The sequence below is a fragment of the Ornithorhynchus anatinus genome, chromosome 12 (assembly GCF_004115215.2).
Source record: "Ornithorhynchus anatinus isolate Pmale09 chromosome 12, mOrnAna1.pri.v4, whole genome shotgun sequence".
NCBI classification, from domain to species: Eukaryota; Metazoa; Chordata; class Mammalia; order Monotremata; family Ornithorhynchidae; genus Ornithorhynchus; species Ornithorhynchus anatinus.
This window is the reverse complement of record NC_041739.1, coordinates 1,664,723-1,688,777: the sequence shown is the minus strand read 5'-3', so window position 1 is coordinate 1,688,777 and position 24,055 is coordinate 1,664,723. Positions and strand designations below refer to the sequence as shown.

The 24,055-nt window shown below is 53.0% G+C and overlaps 1 protein-coding gene across 2 annotated transcripts; it reads right to left on the bottom strand.

Moving 5' to 3' along the window:
- Positions 1-1,828: 1,828 nt before the first annotated feature.
- On the bottom strand, positions 1,829-23,668 carry CASP3 (caspase 3). Of its 2 annotated transcripts, none has more exons than XM_029076645.2 (7): positions 23,583-23,668; positions 12,860-12,963; positions 10,932-11,053; positions 8,971-9,099; positions 6,883-7,058; positions 5,517-5,637; positions 1,829-3,814 (listed from the first exon to the last, which is right to left on the bottom strand). In XM_029076645.2, exons 2-7 carry the CDS (start codon positions 12,937-12,939, stop codon positions 3,585-3,587), a joined length of 858 nt encoding a protein of 285 aa, XP_028932478.1. In that variant the 5' UTR covers positions 12,940-12,963; positions 23,583-23,668; the 3' UTR covers positions 1,829-3,584. The 2 variants fall into 2 exon arrangements, with proteins under 2 accessions (XP_028932478.1, XP_028932479.1); XM_029076646.2 differs by lacking the exon at positions 23,583-23,668 and adding an exon at positions 13,637-14,189.
- Positions 23,669-24,055: the final 387 nt, after the last annotated feature.

Sequence of the window (24,055 nt, the reverse complement as noted above, 5' to 3'; positions counted from 1 at the left end):
CAATAATAAAATAATAATGTTGGTATTTGTTAAGCACTTACTATGTGCAGAGCACTGTTCTAAGCCCTGGGGGGAGATCCAGGGTCATCAGGTTGTCCCACTTGAGGCTCACAGTTAATCCCCATTTTACAGATGAGGTCACTGAGGCTCAGAGAAGTGAAGTGACTTGCCCAAAGTCACACAGCTGGCAAGTGGCAGAGCTGGGATTAGAACCCATGACCTCTGACTCCCAAGCCCGGGATCTTTCCACAGAGCCACGCTGCTTCTACGCTTTTAGACAAATGATGAGGATAAGAATAATTATTTATTCATTCAATCGTATTTACTGAGCGCTTACTATGTACAGAGCACTAACAATGGTATTTGTTAAGCGCTGTGTGCCAAGCACTGTTCTAAGTGCTGGAGGGGGGCAATACAAGGTCATCAAGTTGTAATAATAATAATAATGTTGGTATTTGTTAAGCGCTTACTATGTGCAGAGCACTGTTCTAAGCACTGGGTGAGATACAGGGTAGTCAGGTGGTCCCACGTGGGGCTCAGTTTTAATCCCCATTTTACATATGAACTGAGGCCCAGAGAAGTGAAGTGAGTTGCCCAAAGTCACACAGCTGATGAGTGGTGGTCGGAATTAGAACCCACGACCTACGAGATGTTCTTCCCCTCGCCTCTATTTATCGCCATCGTTCTCGTCCGTCCGTCTCCCCCGATCAGACCGTAAGCCCGTCAAACGGCAGGGACCGTCTCTATCTGTTGCCGACTTGTTCATCCCAAGCGCTTAGTACAGTGCTCTGCACATAGTAAGCGCTCAATAAATACTATTGAATGAATGAATGAATGACTCCCAAGCCCGGGCTCTTTCCACTGAGTTACGCTGCTTCAGGATAGAGGATACTAGATAAATGCATTAGGAGAGGCAGCAATAAGTCCACGGGCCGTTTTGGCGTCCAACTCCGGAACAGCGTTGTTCTCTAGGTGATTAAATCCCACAGAAAAGCCGGGCCAAGGTTCCTGATTAGAGCAAGGGAGTAATAATAATAATAACAGTGGTATTTGTTAAGTGCTTACTATGTGCCAGGCACTGTACTAAGCGCCGGGGTGGATACAAGCAAATCGGGTTGGACGCTGGCCCTGTCCCGCGTGGGACTCACAGTCTTAACAGTCACAGATTCACAGTCACAGAGAAGCAGTGCGGCTTAGTGGAAAGAGCCCAGGCTTGGGAGCCAGAGGTCATGGGTTCTAATCCTGCCTCCACCACTCGTCAGCTGTGCGAGTTTGGGCAGGTCACTTCGCTTCTCTGGGCCTCGGTTCCCTCATCGGTAAAATGGGGATGAAGCCTGCCAGCCCCGTGGGACAACCTGATGACCTTGCAACCCCCCCCAGTGCTTAGTACGGTGCTTGGCACATAGTAAGCGCTGAACAAATACCATCGTTATTATTATTACTCATCCCCATTTTACAGAGGAGGGAACCGAGGCCCAGAGAAGGGAAGTCACTTGCCGAAGGTCACGCAGCAGACAAGGGGCAGATCTAGTGGATTTATTTCCCGGTGGCTGGAGGACGTTAGCCCAGGTTTGGGCGGACGTCTAGAAATGGTGGTCCCCTCCGCCTCCGGGGTGAAACCGGACTCCCCCAGACCCCCAGGCCCCCCGGCATCAGCACAGGCCACGAGCACCGCAAACAGACCCCACACCCCACCCCAGCCCGGAGGGCCGCAGAGGCCGCTGCGAAACTCCCCTCGCTGGGAACGGGGGAATTGGCCGTTTCCAATCCAGCACCTGACCTGGAGGTCAGAGAGAACTCCAAATGATCCGGCTAGAAAACCGCTGGCTTAAACTTCCGTTGTAAGTTTATTTTATCTTTAAGACATACAATAGGGAGATGGATCATTTTCACTGTAAAAAAAAACCAAGACAACAAGGGATCACGATAATAAACCTTGGGATTTTTCCTCAGTTACCCGTTGACGTTTAAATTGGATTCATTTGGAGGTCGCTAGGCTGGAAACCCTTTCCTGACTTCAAAGGCGGAGTTGTTTTCTCTCCAGATCGCTCACCTAGAGCAACGGGGACCGTGTCCCACCGGTCGGGGCGGTCTGCACCCCGGCGTACAGCACAGTGCTTAGCACGGGGCCGGCGCTCAATAAATGGCAGGGCCGACGCGAGTGGGTGATCCGTGACGGGAAGCTCCAGGATAAACCGGAGGTATCCCTTCCAGGGGGAAGGGGTGCGAGGGGCGTCTTTTTGTTTCTGGTGGCTGTGAATAACCCTCCCTTGAAAGTTATTTTAAAATCTTACCCGGGGCCCGGGGCTGTGAGCGTCGGAGGCACTTTCCGGGTTTCTCCCTCGGGTCTGAGGCTTGAAGAGGGAACCGTCTGCGGTCTCGCTCGAAGCACCTGAGCTATTCCGAGGCCACGACCCGAGCCCTTCTCTCCGCTCGCTGGGAGCATGTGTGGGTTGAGGCCTGTTGGCCGAGGTAGGAGGCCACAGGGCTCCTGGACCCAAGAGATTCCCCTTATCTCCACTGCAAACCCCGAGGGCCGGCGGCTATTTTCCGGCTGGTTGCCTGGCTAATCTGCTCCGGACGGTGACCTTTCTGAGGGTCATCCTTAGGTTTTCTGCTAGCCCGCCCCCGGCCCCTCAACCCATCCTACACAGCGCCCATCCTCCTGAACTGCACGGCCGGGCGGTGCCAAGCACTGAGCTCTCCCAAGCGCTTACTACAGTGCTCTGCAACTGACCAATCATCTCTACCGCACGGTTATTGGGTACAGAGCACTATCCTAAGCCCTGGGGAGAGCACGATAGAGTTGGTAGACGCGTTACCCGCCCACGATGAGCTTAAAGTCAACTCTGTCTGCACCCAGTAAGCACTCAAAAGATACGACCGATCAATTGATTGATAGAGGGCCAACTCAGGGCAACTCCACCTAGGCTGCCTGATGATGGGCAGCTGACATTCATTTGCTACCAGACGCAATTTCCGTTCTTTACCCGACGCCGACATCAACCGGATCCCAGACCCTAGAAGAACGCTCCGCGGGCCGCCCGGTCTGAAAACGGCATCCGGTTAAGTGACCCGATTCCTCCCAAACAGCTCCCAAAGCCAGTCGGGGGAAGCCAGCCCTCTGGCCTCTGTCAGCACCATCCGTCCGGCAGCGAGACTTCCCGGTAAACGCCAACCCCGACCCCGTTTTAATAAACCGGTTCCACGACTTTAAAAGGCAGAAAAGCCCGCGCCTCCTCATCCTTCCAAAATTCCTTGAAAACAATTCCCGACTCTGTACCACAGACGGGGCTCGGCTCTAGACCGGCGGATGAGAAGCGGGGACGATGGGATCGTCCTCAGGCCCCGAGCCGTTTCCTTTCTACGCTCCAACCGGTCCCGACGGGTGAGGTTTTCGACTGCCAGACATCGCGTCCGTGAGGTAGCTACAGGGTGGTTCTATCGCTCGTGTCAGGGTACTCTTGGGGGGAGATGAAGGGGAGAAGGGGAGAGAGGAGGGGAGGCCCAGAATTTAGTAGCAAAGGGACGCAGCAGCAGTCATCCCCGCCCCTGCCTCCTGAGCCCCGGGGGGACGACGGGGGTCAGTAAGGAAAGTAGAGCTCCTTGGTGAGCATGGACACGATGCACGGAATCTGCTTCTTTGCGTTGAACGTGGCGTCCAGGGAATACGACTCGAACTCGGTGGCCACCTTCCGGTTCACGCGGGTGAGGATGTGGAGGAGCTCCAGGGTGTGAGCGTGTTGCTTGAGCATCGCGCACAGCGCCTGGATGAACCAGGAGCCGTTCATGGAGTTACGCCAAGAATAGTAGCCTAGGAGACACAAGGGTTGGGACGGGAAGTCACGTCGGCCCCGGCCGGCTCTCCCCCGTCCATCGATCGACGGTACTTCCCGGGCGCAGAGCACCGTGCTAAGCGCTGGTGCAGAGTCGGTAGACGTGCTTCCTGCCCAGAAGGAGCTTACAGTCTAGACAGGCCTTCAAATAAATTATGGCTATGGACAAAAGAGCTGGGGGATTGAGAGTGGGGTGAATAAAATCCAAATACCAGGGCGATGCAGAATGGGGAGGGAATAGGGAGACCCTGAACGAGAGTGTGAGGAGCCTCGTCAGCTGTAGAGAAGCAGCGCGGCCTAATGGATAGAGCCCGGGCCTCGGAGTCACAAGGACGTGAGTTCCAAACCCAGCTCCGCCCCGTGTCTGCCGAGTGGCCTTGGGCAAATCACTTCACTTCTCTGGACTTTAGTTACCTCTTCTGTGAAATGGGGATTGAGACCGGGAGCCCCATGTACTGTGTCCAGCCTGATTAGCGTGTATCTACCCGTGTCTGGCACATAGTAAACGCTTAACAAACACCATTAAAAAAAAATATATATATATATATATACACACACATATGTGTATATATGTATACATATATATGTGTATATATACATATATATAATATATATAGTATACAATATATGTATATACACACATATATGTGTGTGTGTATAATATATAATAAATTATATATAATACTGATGTATATATATACGTATAGCTATTTACTGAACTATGGATAAGGTAATCCCTGCCCGGTATCCATTTACACTCTTCTTACCATCGGCTTTAAAGCAGTCGATCACCTCGCTCCCTCCTACCTCACCCCGCTGCTCTCCTACTACAGCCCAGCCTGCACACTTCGCTCCTCTAATGCCAACCTTCTCACTGTACGTTGATCTCATCTATCTTGCTGCTGGGGAAACTGTGAGCTCCACCTGGGACAAGGGACCTGATTTGTTGTAACCCCCCCCCCCAGCGCTTAGTACAGTCCCCGGCACAGAGTAAGTGCTTAACAAATACCCCAATTATTATTATTGTCCCGGGGATATTATTAGCCCCAGCCGACCCAGAAGTACGCTCTGAGCGGCACGCAGGTCACGTGACAGAACGTAATGCCGTCCTCGGATCTTTGTGTGGAAACCCTGCAGAAGTTAGAGGCCTGGCCTGGGGGTTCTGACCCGCCCCCTGGCACCCGAGCCGTCGTGGCCCCGTCCCGCGTCACCATGAACCCAGGCACCATTTCTGAGTGGCCCAAGGCTGAGCGTTGCAAGTAAATACACCAGACTAAAAAGTCCCCGGTGCTGCCTCTGAGCCGGGTGGGGACTCTGCTGAAGGAAACCAGACGTCTGTTCCTCCAATCCAGTGCTCCAAGAGGACATAATAATAATAATAAGGGTATTTATTAAGTGCTTACTGTGTGCCAGGCCTTGTACTAAGCCCTGGGGTGGATACAAGCAAATCCAGCTGGACAGAGTCCACGTCCCACACGGGGCTCACATCCTTCATCCCCGCCTTCCGGATGAGGCGACTGAGGCCCAGAAAAGTGAAGTGGCTTGCCCGAGGACACACAGCAGGCCCGTGGAGGAGCCGGGATCAGAACCCAGGTCCTTAGGTCTCCCGGGCCCGGGCTCTAGCCACTCACTAACCCACGCTGCTTCTCCAGGACCGGAGGGGGTTCGGCGGCATCTTACCGGGGGCCGTAGAATACGCGTACAGGAAGTCGGCCTCGACGGGGATTTTCTGCTCCGATCCGTCGTCTGCGCTGGAGCTGTCCGCCTCGACGCCGCTGTCCAACTCGGTGCCCCGACAGGCCTGAGGAGATCACGAACCCCCCCTCGGCGTTACCTTTCCAGACACCGCACCGGTGCCTCTTGGGGAGGGAGGAGAAGTGGCCGTTGAATCCCCTTAGCTCGCTGTGTGTCTGTTTTACTGTACTCTCCCCAGTGCTTAATCCAGTGCTCTGCACCCAGTAAGCGCTCAGTAACTGAGATTGACTGACTGCCTGGGAAACCAGATTTCTGGAAGACGCGGTGAACAACTGAGATGACGTTACGCTTCATTTAGGACTCCGTTCCCTGGAGGTTCAGGTCGGGAACTGAGCCCCCTCCCGAGAGGGAAACGGGGAGAGGGGCTTTGTCTGCAGGGAAGGACCCAGACGCAGCGAACCTCGGTCGGCGAATGCTGTTTCAGTGTTCATCCAGGACTTACTAAGTGTCAAGCACTGTGATGGACTCTAGGATAGATACGAGACAGATCGGACAGTGACCCCTGTCCAATATGGGGTTACCAGGAAGAGAGGGTAACGATAATAATAATATGTCTGCTAATTCCGTTGAACTGTACTCTTGCAAGCACCTAGTACAGTGATCCGACGTAGTGGCCACTCAGTAAATATCACCGACTGATTCTCTGTGCCTCAGCTACTCCATCTATAAAATAGGATTAAGACGGTCAGCCCCGTGTGGGACACGGCCTGTGCCCAAATTAATAATAATAATAATAATAACAATTCTAATGGTATTTGTTAGGTGCTTACTATGTGCCGGGCATTGTATTAAGCGCTGGGGGGGATACAAGCAAATCAAGTTGGACGCAGTCCCCGTCTCACGTAGGGATCACCGTCTCAATCCCCGTTTTACAGATGAGGTAACTGAGGGCCAGAGAAGTCAGGTGACTTGTCCAAGGTCACAGAGCAGACCAGTGGTAGAGCCAGGATTAGGACCCATGACCTTCTGACTCCCAGGCCTGCGGTCTATCAGCTACACCATGCTGCTTCTTTAAACCTGATAAACTTGCATCTATGCCAGCACTTACCCCAGTGCTCGGCACATAGTAAGCGCTTAACAAATACCATTTAAAAAAAAAAAAAAAAAGCAGAGCGGCTGGCCCCAGGTCACACAGCAGGCAATTGGCAGCGCCGGGATCCGAACCCGGGTCTTCTTTGCTCTTAGCTCCGAGACGGACAGGAGGCAGGTGACCCTCGGGGAGAAGGGAGGACAACAGAGAAGCCCCCGCCGAGAGAGGGAGCCGGGAAGCGCGGAGCTGAGCGGGCCGCACCTGGACGATGAAGAGTTTGGGCTTCCCCACCAGACTTCGGCAGTTGTCCCCTCGGAAGAGGCTCGCTAAGCTCTTCAGCTCCAGAGAGCCGTCGGTCCCGAAAATCACTCCTTCTTCCCCGTGGCTTAGCAGCACACACACAAAACTGCTCCTCTTGCTGTGGTCCTCGTGGGCAACTGGAGAGGCAGAAACGGGAACTTAGCTCGACTGTAAGCTCGCGGTGGGCAGGGAACGTGCCTGTTTATGGTTACACACCAAGCGCCTGGTACGGTGCTCTGCACCCAGTAAGCGCTCAATAAATACGACTCAATGAATAGCTACACAGTTTCTCTACAATGGCACCCCGGCACAGAGCAGGATGGCGTAGTGGATGGAGCACGGGCCTGGCAGACAGAAGGTAATGGGTTCTAATCCCGCCTCTGCCACCTGCCTGCTGGGTGACCTTGGGCAAGTCACTTCACTTCCCTGGGCCTCAGTTCCCTCCTCTGTAAAATGGGGATGAAGACTGGGAGCCTCACGTGGGACGACCCGATGACCCTGGATCTCCCCCAGCGCTTAGAGCAGTGCTCTGCACATAGTAAGTGCTTAACAAATACCAACGTCATCATTATTATTATTCTTACGTGGGACGGGGGCTGTGTCCAACCCGATTTGCTTGTGTCCACCCCAGTGCTTCCCGTCTCAGGGTGGCACCTGGTGAGTTTCCAGTCCGCTACCCGTCCCGACTACGGGAGGGAGAGCCCGGCGGAGGCCAGTGGCTAGCGAGTGGCCGGCCACCGGCTACAAGTCCAATCTCCCCGGTGCCGGGCCGCGGCGGCGCGGGAGAGAGTCGGGGGTGGAGCCTCGAGTTTATTGCGCGGAAGCCTGCGACAGTAAACCGCTTCCCTATTTTTTAATCAAGACAAATCTCTGGATCCACTACCCGAACGATGGCAGATGGAGGTGGGACGTTCCGGGAGAGATGCGTCCATGGCGTCGCTATGGGTCGGGCACGGCTCGACAGCGTAAGACAACCACAACGACCCCAGTGCTTAGTGCAGTGCTGGGCACATAGTAAGTGCTCAACGAAGTCCACAATTTTTATTATTATCACAAGCTCGGGGACACAGGTGAGGCAGTGTGGCCTGATGGAAAGGGCCCAAGGGGGAGAGCCAGGAGACCCAGATTCTAGTTCCAGCCGGGCCACCGGCCTGCCGTGTGGACAAGCCCCTTCACCCCTCTGGGCTTCCGTTTCCTCCTCCGTAAAAACGGGTAGAAGATACCTTTACGCTCTCCCTCTTCGGCTGCAAGCCCGTGTGGGACAGAGATCGTGTCTGATCTGCTTCCGCTACATCCATCCGGTGCTTAGTACAGCCCTCGGCACATATTAAGCGCCCATCAATTACCACAGTTATTATTACTATTATTGTTATTATGAGCACAAAGAGGAGGGATGTCTAACTCTATCGGGCTCTCCCAAGCGCTTGGTACGGAGCTCTGCAAAAAGTAGGCGCTCAGTATATAGTAACCACTGAGGATGAGTTCAAGGTCCCCATAAAAACGAACCAAAAACCAACCAGAGAACTTAGACGAGGATGAAGCTAACCTATCCCCGGACACGATGAGGATAGGGATGGGGTCAAAAAACTTCTATTTGCTTCAAACCTAAGCAATCCAAGATTTAAGATCAGTGGTGTCTTTTTCATTTTAATAGTATTTAAACAATTATCACGTGCCAGGAACCGTACTAAGAGCTGGGAAAGACACGAGCTAATCAGGTTGGACACGGTCCACGTCCCACTTGGGGCTGCTCACAGTCTGTAAAATGGGGATTGAGACTGAGCCCTATGTGGGACAGGGATTGTGTCCCACCTGATTTCATGTATCTACTCCAGTGCTTAGAACAATACTTGGCCTATACTGAGCGCTTAATAAATACAAACATCATCATCATAAATAATCACTATTTTACAGATAAGGACAGAGAGAAGTTAAGTGACTGGGCCAGGGTCACACAGCGGAGCGGTCCTCTGACTCCCAGGCCCAGGCTCCACGCAACCTTTCCCGGCAGGCCAAGATCCCTCTTTCCTCTGGGGAATTCCGACTTACCGGAGGTGAGTAACTCCAGAATCTCACGCCTTTTCAGGTCGTTTTTACACCTGACTTCGTATTTCAGCTTCTTGAAAGTGTCTCTGAGGCTGGCGGCGTCCACGTCTGTGCCGGACCGACAGCCCATTCCTGGAGACAGAGGAGGAGCGCTTTAATCTGCGCGTTCCGAGCGACTGATCGATCAATCGGTAGTACTTAATGGGCGCTTACTATGTGGAGAACACCGTATTAAGCGTATGGGAGAGTACGTTATAACAGAATTAGCAGACAGGCTCCCTGCCCAGTCTGAAGATTCCTCGACTCTTTTAGTAAGCTCCTTGTGGCCGGGGAGTCATGTCTACCAACTCTTTGGAACTGTATTCTCCCGACTGCTCAGTACAGGGCTCTGCAGATAATAATAATAATGTTGGTATCTGTTAAGCGCTTACTATGTGCAGAGCACTGTTCTAAGCGCTGGGGGAGACGCAGGGGAATCAGGTTGTCCCACATGGGGCTCCCGGTCTTAGTCCCCATTTTACAGATGAGGTAACTGAGGCACAGAGAAGTTAAGTGAGTCGCCCACAGTCACACAGTTGACAAGTGGCAGAGCTGGGATTCGAACTCATGACCTCGGACTCCAAAGCCCATGCTCTTTCCACTGAGCCACGCTGCTTCTCTAGGAAGCAGATAGGAAGTACTCAATAAATACCATCGACTGATTGATTATAGGCTAACTTAAGAGATTTCAGGTAAGTCGCTGAGTGCCCAAAGAGTCATTCACTCATTTAATCGTATTTATTGAACGCTTACTGTGTGCAGAGCACTGTACTAAGTGCTTGGGAGAGGACAATACAGCAGTAAGTGACAATCCCTTGCCCACGACGAGCTCAAAGCCGCGACCGGGAGGGAGGGCGGGGGGGACGGACATCAGCGGCAGCAGAGGAGCGGAGTGTGCGGGCCGGGCCGGGCCGGAGAAGGAGAGGAGGGAGGTGAAGTGGGAGGGGGCCGGGGAATGGACAGCTTTCAAACTTTTGAGAAGCTTTTGTTTGATATGGAGGTGGATGGGCAACCACTGGAGTTTTTTTTGAGAATAATGATGTTGGTATTTGTTAAGCGCTTGCTATGTGCCGAGCACTGTTCTAAGCGCTGGGGCAGACGCAGGGGAATCCGGTTGTCCCCCGTGAGGCTCACAGTTAATCCCCGTTTTCCAGTTGAGGTCACTGAGGCCCAGAGAAGTGAAGTGACCTGTCCACAGTCACCCAGCTGACAAGCGGCAGAGCGGGATTCGAACCCATGACCTCTGACTCCCAAGCCCGGGCTCTTTCCACTGAGCCGTGCTGCTTCTCTAAGGGTGACGTGTCCTGAACCCTTCTGTAGAAAAATGATCCGGCCAGCAGAATGAAATGTGGACTGGAGCTGGGGGAGATGGGAGGCTGGGAGGTCCAAATGCTATTGCAGGGGTCACTGCGAAATCCTCAAAAATGGCAACAGGCCCCTTCCCCACCCTGACGCAGCGCTCAGTAGAATGCCTGGCATATGGTAGCGTGGCTCAGTGGAAAGGGCCCGGGTTTTGGAGTCCGGGGTCATGAGTTCGAATCCCGGCTCTGCCACTTGTCAGCTGGGTGACTGTGGGCGAGTCACTTCACTTCTCTGGGCCTCGGTTCCCTCTGTAAAATGGGGATGAAGACTGTGAGCCCCACGTGGGACAACCTGATTCCCCTGCGTCTACCCCAGCGCTTAGAACAGTGCTCGGCACATAGTAAGCGTTTAACAAATACCAACATCATTATTCTATAGTAGGTTCTTAACAAGTACCCTATTAAAAAAAAGTCTGCTCAAGGGAGCTTTTCTCCGTCGGCGGAATTCCCGGTGATAAAAGCTGCCCAACTACGCCCCGTTGAGTGACCGGGAGAGTTCGATCATTTCCTCTGCCAGGAACCTCTGGGGTTTTAAAAGAAGAATGGCGAAAAACCAAAACTTACTTGTGTCTGGGTGGAAGTTCTTGTTGTTGATGATTAAACATATCCCCATGTTTGGGTAATCCATCCTGTACCTGTCGTCCAGCGAGGCTGAGGACCCCAGGAACTGCTTCCCGGGCACCTTCCTGGAGGAATAATAGTAATAATTAATATTATTAAGTGTTGTTAAGAGCTTACTACATGCCAGGCACTCTCCTAAGCACGGGGGCAGATACAAATTAATCAGGTTGGACACAGTTCCTGTCCCGCACGGGGCTCACACTCTCAATCCCCGTTTTTACAGATGAGGTAACCGAGGCCCGGAGAAGTGGAACGACTTGTTCAAGGTCACACACAGCAGACGCGTGGCGGAGCGGGGATTAGAACCCGGGTCCCCCTGACTCCCGGGCCCGCGCTCGGTCCACTAAACCACGTTGCTTCTCTGGAGGAACCAAACGGAGAGGTGAGACTCCCCTTCCTGGCTTTCCGCTGAATGAATTTCCTACCGTGGCTTCACAAGCCACAAGCGATGCAGACTTTCTGACCGGGCCAAGGAATGCAGAAAAGGCGAAGCACGGATTAGTCTTCACGTCCAGGCCACGGGTGTGAGCGGGGAGACGGACACTCTGGTTGGACCCTGCGCCCCTGACCACCCCCAAAGCGGGCCAAAAACCGTTTCTCCCGGCACACGGCCACTGTGGGAAGAATGGCCCTGAACCGCCTAAGTTCCTTGTGGGCAGGGAACGTGTCTACCAATTCTGTTATAAATAAATTTTGGTATTTGTTAAGCGCTTACTATGTGCAAAGCGCTGCTCTAAGCGCTGGGGGGATACAAGGTGATCGGGTTGTCCCGCGTGGGGCTCACGGTCTTCATCCCCATTTTACAGATGAGGGAACTGAGGCTCAGAGAAGTGAAGTACTTGCCCACAGTCACCCAGCTGGCAAGCGGCGGAGCCGGGATTAGAACCCATGTCCTCTGACTCCCAATAATAATAATAATGTTGGCATTTGTTAAGCGCTTACTAAGTGCAGAGCACTGTTCTAAGCGCTGGGGGAGATAGAGGGTCCCACATGAGGCTCACAATTAATCCCCATTTTACAGATGAGGGAACTGAGGCCCAGAGAAGTCAAGTGACTTGCCCCCAGTCACCCAGCTGACAAGCGGCAGAGCCGGGATTTGAACCCATGACCTCTGACGCCCAAGCCCGGGCTCTTTCTACTGAGCCACGCTGCTTTTCAGTTTCCATCCCCATTTTACAGATGAGGTCACTGAGGCACAGAGTAAGTGCTTAACAAATACCCCAGTAATTACTATTATCACCTCACCCGTCAAATGGGGCTGGAGACTGTGAGCCCCAGGTGGGACGGGGCCGTGCCCGACCCCATTTGCCTGTATCCACCCCAGCGCTTATTACAGTGCCTGGCACAAAGTAAGCGCTTAACAAACACCTCAGTTATTATTATAGAACGGCCAGGTGGATAATAATAATAATAATAATAATGTTGGTATTTGTTAAGCGCTTACTCTGTGCAGAGCACTGTTCTAAGCGCTGGGGTAGACACAGGGGAATCAGGTTGTCCCACATGGGGCTCACAGTCTTCATCCCCATTTTACAGATGAGGGAACTGAGGCCCAGAAAAGTGAAGCGACCCGCCCACGGTCACCCAGCTGACGAGTGGCAGAGCCGGGAGTCGAACCCATGACCTCTGACTCCCAAGCCCGGGCTCTTTCCACTGAGCCAGGCTGCTTCTCAGTTTCCATCCCCATTTTACAGATGAGGTCACTGAGGCACAGAGTAAGCGCTTAGCAAATACCCCAGGCTCAGCCACAAACACCCATCGCCGACTCAACTGCCGGGCTCTGTGGCGCGGAGAGAACGCATAACCCATTCGCTCCCCCTCTGGAGGGGAGACGGGGAGGAGGGGGAACGGGAGCGAAACGAAGCCCTTACCCCTGTGAGCTGTGGAAGGATTTTGAGTCGACCATCACCTCGCCCGACGCCGCTCCTCCCTCCACCTGGGGGGCCGCCATGATTGCCTTGGCGCCGGCCGGAACCTGCGTGGAGAGAAAGGCGAGGCGGAGATAGGGCTCGAAAGCCAGATTTTGCACTTTATGGTTAAAAGGACGAGGAGCGGCATGGCTTTGTGTTTAGAACCCGGGCCCGGGAGCCAGAGGGACCCGAGTTCTAATCCCAGCTCCACCACTTGTCTGCTGAGGGACCCGGGGCAAGTCGCCACTTCTCCGGGCCTCAGTTCCCTCATCTGAAAAATGGGGATTGAGACCGCGAGCCCCATGCGGGTCAGGGATTGCGTCCAATCCGGTCAGCCCGGATCTACCCCAGTGCCCGGTACAGTGTTTCGCCCACAGTAAGTGCTCGATACGACTGAATGAACACAGTAATAATAATAATAATAATGATACTAATCACAGTATTTGTTAAGCGCTTACTATGTGCCAAGCACCGTTCTGAGCGCTAGGGTCGAGGCGAGGCATTCAGGTTGCCCCACGTGGGGCTCACAGTCTCGATCCCCATTTTACAGATGAGGCCACTGAGGCCCAGAGAAGTGAAGTGACTTGTCCGAGGCCACCCAGCTGACAAGTGGCAGAGCTGGGATTCGAACCCACGACCTCTGACTCCCAAGCCGGTGCTTTTCCCACTAAGCCACGCTGCTTCCCTACAGACGCCACGGTCGCTATTATTGTCATTATTATAATTATCATTACTCACCGAGGGCCGAACCCCGGAGCGGGCGTCGTCCCGGTGAGCGTGGCTACCAGCAGACGGACGGGCAAAGGCCGGTCACCCCCGAGAGCGCCACGCACGCCGGTTTTGATGTTTTCGGCTATCTTGATTTATTGGGTGCGCGCCCAGGAGCGGGGAGGGGGTGGGAGGAGGGCTGGCAACCAAGGATTGGGAATTCTCGATTGCCCCAGAGGTCGCCCAGCGGCGGGTCCGGCGCCCAGAGGGGCGCCGGCCGCTCCCGGAGAGGGCACGGCGGCTACAGTGCTCGCCCGGGGCCTCCGGGAGCATCGCCTCGTCTCCGTTAGCTAATGCGATGAGCTCATTCCCTGCCAGGCCGCCTCGGTGCTCATCGGAGCAGGTGATCTCACCCCGTCCTGGAGAAACAGGGATTCTCCAGGACCGTTGCCTAGGGAACGGGGAGTCAGGCTTTTGGAATGGCTCCCAATAACTTAGAGCCCCGAGGGAGCTTATCGAACGAAAAAGGAAACCTCAAAAAACAACAAAGAAACTAAGCCCGGTGACTCCCGTTTCCACACCTTTGTCCCAAGACCAACAGAGAAATCTAGGTGTGCCTCAGTTCCCTCATCGGGGAAGCAGCGTGGCTCCGTGGAAAGAGCCCGGGCCTCGGAGTCCGAGGTCATGGGTTCGACTCCCGGCTCTGCCACTTGTCAGCTGGGTGACCGTGGGCGAGTCACTTCGCTGCTCTGGGCCTCAGTGACCTCATCGGTAAAATGGGGATTAACTGTCAGCCTCACGTGGGACAACCTGCTCATTCAATAGTATTTATTGAGCACTTACTATGTGCAGAGCACTGTACTAAGCGCTTGGAATGGGCTGGTCAGTGACCGACCGAGGATTAGAAAAACCGGGAACAGTCCAACCAGACAGGGCTGTGGGAAGAGACGGCCGGGATAATAATGTTGGTATTTGTTAAGCGCTTACTATGTGCAGAGCACTGTTCTAAGCGCTGGGGTAGACGCAGGGGAATCAGGTTGTCCCACGTGGGGCTCACCGTCTTAATCCCCATTTTAATAATGATAATAACAATAATGTTGGTATTTGTTAAGCGCTTACTATGTGCAGAGCACTGTTCTAAGCGCTGGGGTAGATATAGGGTAATCAGGTTGTCCCACGTGAGGCTCACTATCTTAATCTCCATTTTACAGATGAGGGAAATGAGGCACAGAGAAGTGAAGTGACTTGCCCACGGTCACCCAGCTGACAAGTGGCAGAGCCGGCATTCGAACCCATGACCTCTGACTCCCAAGCCCGGGCTCTTTCCACTGAGCCGCGCTGCTTCTGGAGATGGAGGTACAGTGAGAAGGCTAACACAGAGAAGCAGCGTGGGGCTCACGGTCCTATTTCCCATTTTACAGTTGAGGGAACTGAGGCCCAGAAAAGTGAAGTGACTCGTCCAAGGTCACGAGGCACACAAGTGACAGAGCCGGGATCATTCATTTATTCAATAGTATTTATAATAATAATAATAGTGTTGGTATTTGTTAAGCGCTTACTATGTGCAGAGCACTGTTCTAAGCGCTGGGGTAGACATAGGGGAATCAGGTTGTCCCACGTGGGGCTCACAGTCTTAATCCCCATATTACAGATGAGGGAACTGAGGCACAGAGAAGTTAAGTGACTTGCCCACAGTCGCACAGCCGACAAGTGGCAGAGCTGGGATTCGAACTCATGAGCCCTGACTCCAAAGCCCGTGCTCTTTCCACTGAGCCACGATCTTGATGGTACTGACAGCCGACCACTTGTTTTGTTGCCCGTCTCCCCCTTTTAAACTGTGAGCCCGTCGTTGGGCAGGGAGGGTCTCTATCTGTTGCCAAACTGGACAGTCCAAGCGCTTAGTACAGTGCTCTGCACACAGTCAGCGCTCAATAAATACGACTGAACCAACTGAATGCATGAATCCCGGCTCCTTCGCCTCTGCTGGGGGACCTTGGGCAAGTCTCCTCACTTCTCTGGGCCTCAGTTCCCTCCTCTGCACAATGGGGATTCAATTTAAGATGGGTTTGGGAGTCAGAGGTCATAGGTTCTAATCCCAGCTCTGACACTTATCAGCTGTGTGACCTTAGGCAAGTCATTTAACTTCTCTGGGCCCTCAGTTCCCTCTTCTGCACAATGGGGATTCGAACGGCAGGGACCGTCTCTATCTGTCGCCGACTTGTCCATTCCAAGCGCTTAGTACAGTGCTCTGCACATAGTAAGCGCTCGATAAATACTACTGAATGCATTTAACATGGGCTTGGGAGTCAGAGGTCATAGGTTCTAATCCCAGCTCTGACACTTATCAGCTGTGTGACCTTAGGCAAGTCATTTAACTTCTCTTATCAAATCCCACAATTAATATTATTACTAGGGTCGCTTGGGAAATTTAGCAGAAGCCCAAGACGGGTTTTCTGCCCTCAAGGAGCTTCCACTTTATTTCCAGTTGGAAGGCGAGCCTAGGATAGATAAAATTTATCGAGGTGGACGGATGTTGGTGAGCTCCTCTGCCCTCTCCCTCACTGGACATGGGTAAAGATCGCCCGCGGCCCTGGATTTTTTGGTATGGCATTAAGAAATTAGATCAGAACCCAGATCCCTTGACTTTTAGGCCCGTGCCCTTTCCACTGGGCCACGCGTGGTGTCGGCACTGTTTTCCTCCTCTATTCGTGTCATTTTCCTAACGGTATTTGTTAAGCCCTATGTTCATTCATTCAATAGTATTTATTGAGCGCTTACTATGTGCAGAGCACTGTACTAAGCGCTCGGAATGGACAATGCGGCAACAGATGGAGACAATCCCTGCCCAGTGACGGACTGGGGCACGGTACTGAGTGCTGGGGTAGATACAAGATAATCAGTCCGTGTCCTAATCGGGTTCACCGTCTTAATCCCCATTTTACAGACGAGGTAACTGAGGCCCAGAGAAGTGAAGTGACTTGCCCAAGGTCACACAGCAGACACGTGGCGGAGCCGGGATTAGAACCCAGGTCCTTTTGACTCCCAGGCTCGGGCTCTATCCAATAGGCCAAGCTGATTCTCCCTGTGGATGCCCTGCTATTAGCAGCAATTGGCAATTTTAAAAATTATTTTTAATGGCGCTCATTAAGCTGGCACTATGTGGCAAGCACTGTCCTAAGCGTTGAGGAAGATAGGAGTTATTCCGGTTGGACGCGGTTCCTGTCCCTTATGGGGCTCTCAGTCTGAGTAGGAGGGAGAGCAGGCACTGAATCCGGATGAGGAAACTGAGGCCCAGAAAAGTTAAGGGACTTTCCCAAGGTCATACAGGAAAGCGAATCGACAGAGCCGGGCTAATAATAATAATAATAATAATTATAATGTTGGTATTTGTTAAGCGCTTACTATGTGCCGAGCACTGTTCTAAGCGCTGGGGTAGACACAGGGGAATCAGGTTGTCCCACGTGGGGCTCACAGTCTTCATCCCCATTTTACAGATGAGGGAACGGAGGCACGGAGAAGTGAAGTGACTCGCCCACAGTCGCACAGCCGACGAGTGGCGGAGCTGGGATTCGAACTCATGAGCCCTGACTCCAAAGCCCGTGCTCTTTCCACTGAGCCACGGGGATTAGAACCCAGATCCTCTGACTCCCAGGCCCAAGCTCTTTCCTCCTCCATTTGTGGCGCTTTCTTCAACTCTGCTCAACCCCCCCCGCCCGAGTCCACAGTCTTTCAACCCCGACCTGCAGCGTGGCTCCGTGGAAAGAGCCCGGGCTTGGGAGTCAGAGGTCGTGGGTTCTAATCCCCACTCTGCCACTTGTCAGCTGTGTGACCTTGCGCAAGTCACTTCACTTCTCCGTGCCTCAGTTCCCTCATCTGTAAAATGCAGCGTGGCTCAGTGGAAAGAGCACGGGCTTGGGAGTCCGAGGTCATGAGTTCGAATCCCGGCTCCGCCACCTGTCAGCTGGGTGACTGTGGGCAAGTCACTTCACTTCTCGGTGCCTCAGTTACCGCATCAGTAAAATGGGGATGAAGACTGGGAGCCCCACGGGGGACAACCTGATCCCCCTGTGTCTACCCCAGGGCTTAGAACAGTGCTTGGCACACAGTAAGCGCTCAACAGATACCAGCATTATCATTATTATTATTACTATGTGCAGAGCACTGTCCTCAGCGCTTGGAATGTACAATTCTCTGGGCCTCAGTTACCTCATCTGTAAAATGGGGATAAAGACTGTGAGCCCTATAATAGTAATAATGATAATTATTTGTTATTAATAATGTTATTTGTTAAGCATTATGTGCCATGCACTGTTCTAAGCGCTGGGGTGGATACCAGGTCATCAGGTTGTCCCACGTAGGGCTCACAGTCTTCATCCCCATTTTACAGAGGAGGGGACTGAGGCACCGAGAAGTGAAGTGACTTGCCCCCAGGTCACCCAGCTGACAAGAAGCGGAGCCGGGATTAGAACCCACGACCTCTGACTCCCCAGCCGGGCCTCTTTCCACTGAACCGCGCTGCTTCTCGTGGTATTTGCTAAGCGCTTACTAGGTGCCGAGCACTGAGCGCTGGGCTAGATACAAGGTGATGAGGTTGTCCCACGTGGGGCTCACAGACTTCATCCCCATTTTACAGATGGGGTAATTGAGGCCCTATATAATAATAATACTTATGGTACTCGTTAAGCGGTTCGTGCCAAGCCTTGGGGTGGACAGGGTTGGACCCAGACCCTGAACCCCATGGGGCTCACACTCTTACCCCCATTTTCCAGATGAGGAATCTCAGTCCCAGAGAAGCGAAGTGACTTGCCCAAGGTCACACAGCAGACAAGTGACGGAGCCGGGGATCGGAACCCATGACCTCTGACTCCCGGGCCCAGGCTCTAGCCACTCCAGGCTGCTTCTAGGGACTGTGTCCAACCTGACTAACTTGTATCTGCCCCAGCGCTCGGTACAGTGCTTGGCGCACAGTAAGCGCAGTGTCTGGCACATAGTAAGCGCTTAACAAGTACCATTATTATTGTTGCCTCTCCCAACCGCCCGCCGCCCTGCAGTTGTGGGTTAAGAACACCTGTTTCCCAGGGTGAGCGGGAGGGGAAAAGGGGAATACCGAGGGGAAACCCGGGAACCACAGACCCACTATTTTTATCTTTAATTTTTTTTAATGCCACGCGGTAAGCACTTACTACGTCCAGGGACTGTACTAAGCACTGGGGAAGATACAAGACCCACTATTTTTATTTTTTATTTTTTTTAATGGCATGTGGTAAGCGCTTACTACGTCCAGGCACTATACTAAGCACTGGGGTAGATATAAGAAACCCGACACGGGCCCTCTGTTTTCCTTTTTAATTTTTTTTAATGGCATGTGGTAAGCACTTACTATGTCCGGGCACTGTACTAAGCACTGGGGTAGATACAAGACCCACTATTTTTCTTTTTAATTTTTTTTAATGGCATGCGGTAAGCACTTACTATGTCCGGGCACTGTACTAAGCACTGGGGTAGATACAAGACCCACTATTTTTCTTTTTAATTTTTTTTAATGGCATGCGGTAAGCACTTACTATGTCCAGGCACCGTACTAAGCACTGGGAAGATACAAGACCCGCTATTTTTATTTTTTATTTTTTTTCATGGCATGTGGTAAGCGCTTACTATGTCCAGGCACTGTACTAAGCACTGGGGTAGATACAAGAAACCTGACACAGACTCACTCTTTTCCTTTTTAATCTTTTTTAATGGCATGCGGTAAGCACTTACTACGTCCAGGCACCGCACTAAGCACTGGGAAAGATACAAGACCCACTATTTTTCTTTTTAATTTTTTTTAATGGCATGTGGTAAGCGCTTACTATGCCCTGGCACCGTACTAAGCACTGGGAAAGATACAAGACCCACTATTTTTATTTTTTATCATGGCATGTGGTAAGCGCTTACTATGTCCAGGCACTGTACTAAGCACTGGGGTAGATAAAAGAAACTCGACACAGACCCACTATTTTTCCTTTTAATGGCATGTGTTAAGCACTTACTATGTCCAGGCACTGGACTAAGCGCTGGGGTAGATACAAGAAACTTGACACAGACCCACTATTTTTCTTTTTAATGGCATGTGTTAAGCACTTACTATGTCCAGGCACTGGACTAAGCGCTGGGGTAGATACAAGAAACCCAGAAACCACAGACCTACTATTTTTAATTTTTTTTAATGGCATGCGGTAAGCACTTACTACGTCCAGGCACTGTACTAAGCACCGGGGTAGATACAAGATAATGGGGTGGGACCCTGTCCCCTGTCCCGCATGGAGCTCACATTTTAGGGACGAGGAAACTGAGGCCCAGAGAAGCCAAGTGACTTGCCCAAGGTCACATAGCAGAGAAGTGGCGGAGCAGGGGAAGACCGCGAGCCCGTCGTCGGGCAGGGACGGTCTCTCTCTGTGGCCGGATTGTCCATTCCAAGCGCTTAGTACAGTGCTCTGCACATAGTAAGCCCTCAGTAAATACTATTGAATGAATGAATGAGCGTATGAATTAGAACCCATGACCTTCTGACTCCCAGGCCCAGGTTCTATCCACTGGGCCGTGCTGCTTTTCACCTCATAAGTGTGGTATTTGTTAAGCGCTCACTATGTGCCAGACGCTGTACTAAGCGCCGGGGTGGATACGAGGAAATCGGGTTGGACACAGTCCTCTTCTTCCGCTTCAGCGCCGCCGCCGTCAGCCATGATGAGACAGCCGGAAACCATAATAACGGTGGTATGTTTTAAGCACTTACTATGTGCAAAGCACTGTTCTAAGCGCTGGGGGATGCAAGGTATTCCATTCCATTCATTCAATGGTATTTATTGAGCGCTTACTATGTGCAGAGCACTGTACTAAGCGCTTGGAATGAACAGGTCGGCAACAGATAATCAGGTTGTCCCCCGTGGGGCTCACAGGCTTCATCCCCATTTTACAGATGAGGGAACTGAGGACCAGAGAAGTGAAGTGACTCGCCCACAGTCACACAGCTGGCAAGCGGCGGAGCTGGGATTCGAACTCATGACCTCTGACTCCCAAGCCCGGGTGAAGCAGGGTGGCTCAGTGGAAAGAGCCCGGGCGTGGGTTCTAATCCCCACTTCGCCGCTTGTCAACTGTGTGACTTTGGGCATGTCACTTCACTGGGCCTCAGTGACCTCATCTGCAAAATGGGGATGAAGACCGTGAGCCTCACTGGGGACAACCCGATCACCTTGTATCCTCCCCAGCGCTTAGAACAGTGCTTGGCACATAGTAAGCGCTTAAATACCAACATTATTATCATAATAGTACTCACGCAGGGATTTGTTAACTGGAAGCAGCATGGCCCAGGGGACTAGTGGATTGAGCTCGGGCCTGGGGGGGGCGGCGGTCAAAAGGACCTGGGTTCTAATCCTGCCCCTGGGTCAAAAGGACCTGGGTTCTAATCCTGATCCTGACTCTCCCTTTCTCCCTCCCGGCTTTCCAGGCTCCTGCTCTCATCCATCTTCTGCCCATCTTCCCCCCACTCATCTCCCCGTTTTCCCAATCCCGTTACGGAGCAAGGGACGGGGAGTGGGAAGACCTGGGTTCTCGGCCCGGTTTCACAGAGAAGCAGCGTGGCTCGGTGGAAAGAGCCCGGGCTTGGGAGTCAGGGGTCATGGGTTCGAATCCCGCCTCCGCCGCCTGTCAGCTGGGTGACTGTGGGCGAGTCACTTCACTTCTCTGGGCCTCAGTTCCCTCATCGGGAAAATGGGGGTGAAGACTGTGAGCCCCACACGGGACAAGCTGATGACCCTGGATCTCCCCCAGCGCTTAGAACGGCGCTCTGCACATAGTAAGCGCTTAACAAATACCAACGTTATTATCCGTGCCTCAGTTTCCCTATCTGTAAAATGAAGACACGCCCCCCCCCCCCCCCCCCCCGGGCTATTGGCTTTTCCCCTGAGACTGAGGCAGGGGGATCTGACCCGGCTCTGCCACTTGTCAGCTGTGTGACTGTGGGCAAGTCACTTCACTTCTCTGGGCCTCAGTTACCTCACGCTGCAGAGAAGCAGCGTGGCTCAGTGGAAAGAGCACGGGCTTTGGAGTCCGAGGTCATGAGTTCGAATCCCGGCTCGGCCACTTGTCAGCCGTGTGACTGTGGGCAAGTCACTTCACTTCTCTGGGCCTCAGTCACCTCATCTGTAAAATGGGGATTAAGACTGTGAGCCCCATGTGGGACAACCTGATTACCTTGTATCTACCCCAGCGCTCAGAACAGTGCTCGGCACATAGTAAGCGCTTAACAAATACCAACATTATTATTACTATTATTCATCTGTCAAATGGGGATGAAGATTGTGAGCCTCCCGTGGGACAACCTGATGACCCTGTATCTCCCCCAGCGCTTAGAACAGTGCTCTGCACATAGGAAGCGCTTCACAAATACCAACATTATTATTATTATTTGATCTATCCCAGGGTTTGGCACGCGGTGAGCCGTTAAATAACGGTATTTGTTAAGCGCTTGGGTGTCAGGCCCTGTTTGATCAATCCTATTCTGTTTGCCGAGGTGTGTACCAAGTGTTTGGGAGCGTACCATATAACGATAAACGGATCCATTCCCGGCCCACAAAGAGCCCTAAACGCTGAGGTACACAACAAGCTGACACGGAGTATACTGTCTTAAATCCCCATTTTCCCGATGGGGGTCACTGAGGCCCAGAGAAGCGAAGCGACTTGCCCCAGGAGCCAAGATGCATAATAATAATAATGTTGGTATTTGTTAAGCGCTAACTATGTGCAGAGCACTAACAATAATAATGTCGGTATTTGTTAAGCGCTTACTATGTGCCGAGCGCTGTTCTAAGCGCTGGGGGAGACACAGGGGAATCAGGTGGTCCCACGTGGGGCTCCCAGTCTTCATCCCCATTTTCCAGATGAGGGGACTGAGGCACAGAGAAGTGAAGTGACTTGCCCACGGTCACCCAGCTGACGAGTGGCAGAGCTGGGATTCGAACTCATGTGCAGAGCACTGTTAATAATAATAATAATAATGTTGGTATTTATTAAGCGCTGACTATGTGCAGAGCACTGTTCCAAGCGCTGGGGGAGATACAGCCACGTGAGGCTCCCCGTCTTCATCCCCATTTTCCAGATGAGGGAACTGAGGCCCAGAGAAGTGACTTGCCCACAGCTGCCATGGGGCAGAGGCGGGATTCGAACCCATGACCTGTGACTCTCCAGCCGGGGCTCCTGCCACTGAGCCACGCTGCTTCTCCTTTGTGCGGCTATGGCACCCAAAGGGCGCCGCATTCACTCAGAAGACGGTATTTATTGAGCGCTGACGGGGTGCAGAGCACTGTACTAAGCGCTGGGGAAGCAGCGTGGCTCAGTGGCAAGAGCTTAGGGCTTAGGAGTCAGAGGTCGTGGGTTCGAATCCCGGCTCGGCCGCTCGTCAGCTGGGTGACCGTGGGCAAGTCACTTCACTTCTCTGGGCCTCCGTTGCCTCATCTGGAAAATGGGGATGAAGACTGGGAGCTCCACGTGGGACCTGATGACCCTGTAATAATAACAATAATAATAATGTTGGTATTTGTTAAGCGCTTACTATGTGCCCAGCACTGTTCTAAGCGCTGGGGTGGATACAGGGGAATCAGGTTGTCCCCCGTGGGGCTCCCAGTCTTCATCCCCATTTTACAGATGAGGGAACTGAGGCCCAGAGAAGTGAAGTGACTCGCCCACAGTCACCCAGCCGACAAGGGGCAGAGCCGGGATTGGAACTCATGAGCCCTGACTCCAAAGCCCGTGCTCTTTCCACTGAGCCACGCTGCTTCTCTGTATCTCCCCCAGCGCTTAGAACAGTGCTCGGCACGTAGTAAGCGCTTAACAGATAGCAACATTACATTACAATTGAGCAGGAAGAGAGGCAGCGTCGGGGCCCGGGGGGCTGCAGGGGGGGTGGGGGGATGGGGGAGGGGGGAGCCAGGACACTCACCGTGCTAAGGGGCTACTTCCAGTCCACTCCGGGCTAGTTCAGAATCCAGTCCGGGTCTGCTAAGGGGCCACTTGCAGTCCACTCCGGGCCAGTTCCGAATCCACTCCGGGTCCACTTGCAGTCCACTCCGGGTCAGCTCCGAGTCCAATCCGGATCCGCTTCGAATCCGCTCCGGGGTCGCTAAGGGGCCGCTGCGAGTCCACTCCGGGCTAGTTCAGAATCCAGTCCGGGTCCTCTGAGGGACCACTTCCAGTCCAGCTCGGGTCAGTTCCGAGTCCAATCCGGATCCGCTTCGAGTCCGCTCCGGGTCAGTACCGAGTCCAGTCCGGGTCCGCTTTGAATCCGCTCCGGGTTCGCTAAGGGGCCGCTGCGAGTCCACTCCGGGCCAGTTCCGAATCCACTCCGGGTCCGCTAAGGGACCACCTCGAGTCCACTCCGGGTCAGTTCCGAGTCCAATCCGGGTCCACTTGGAA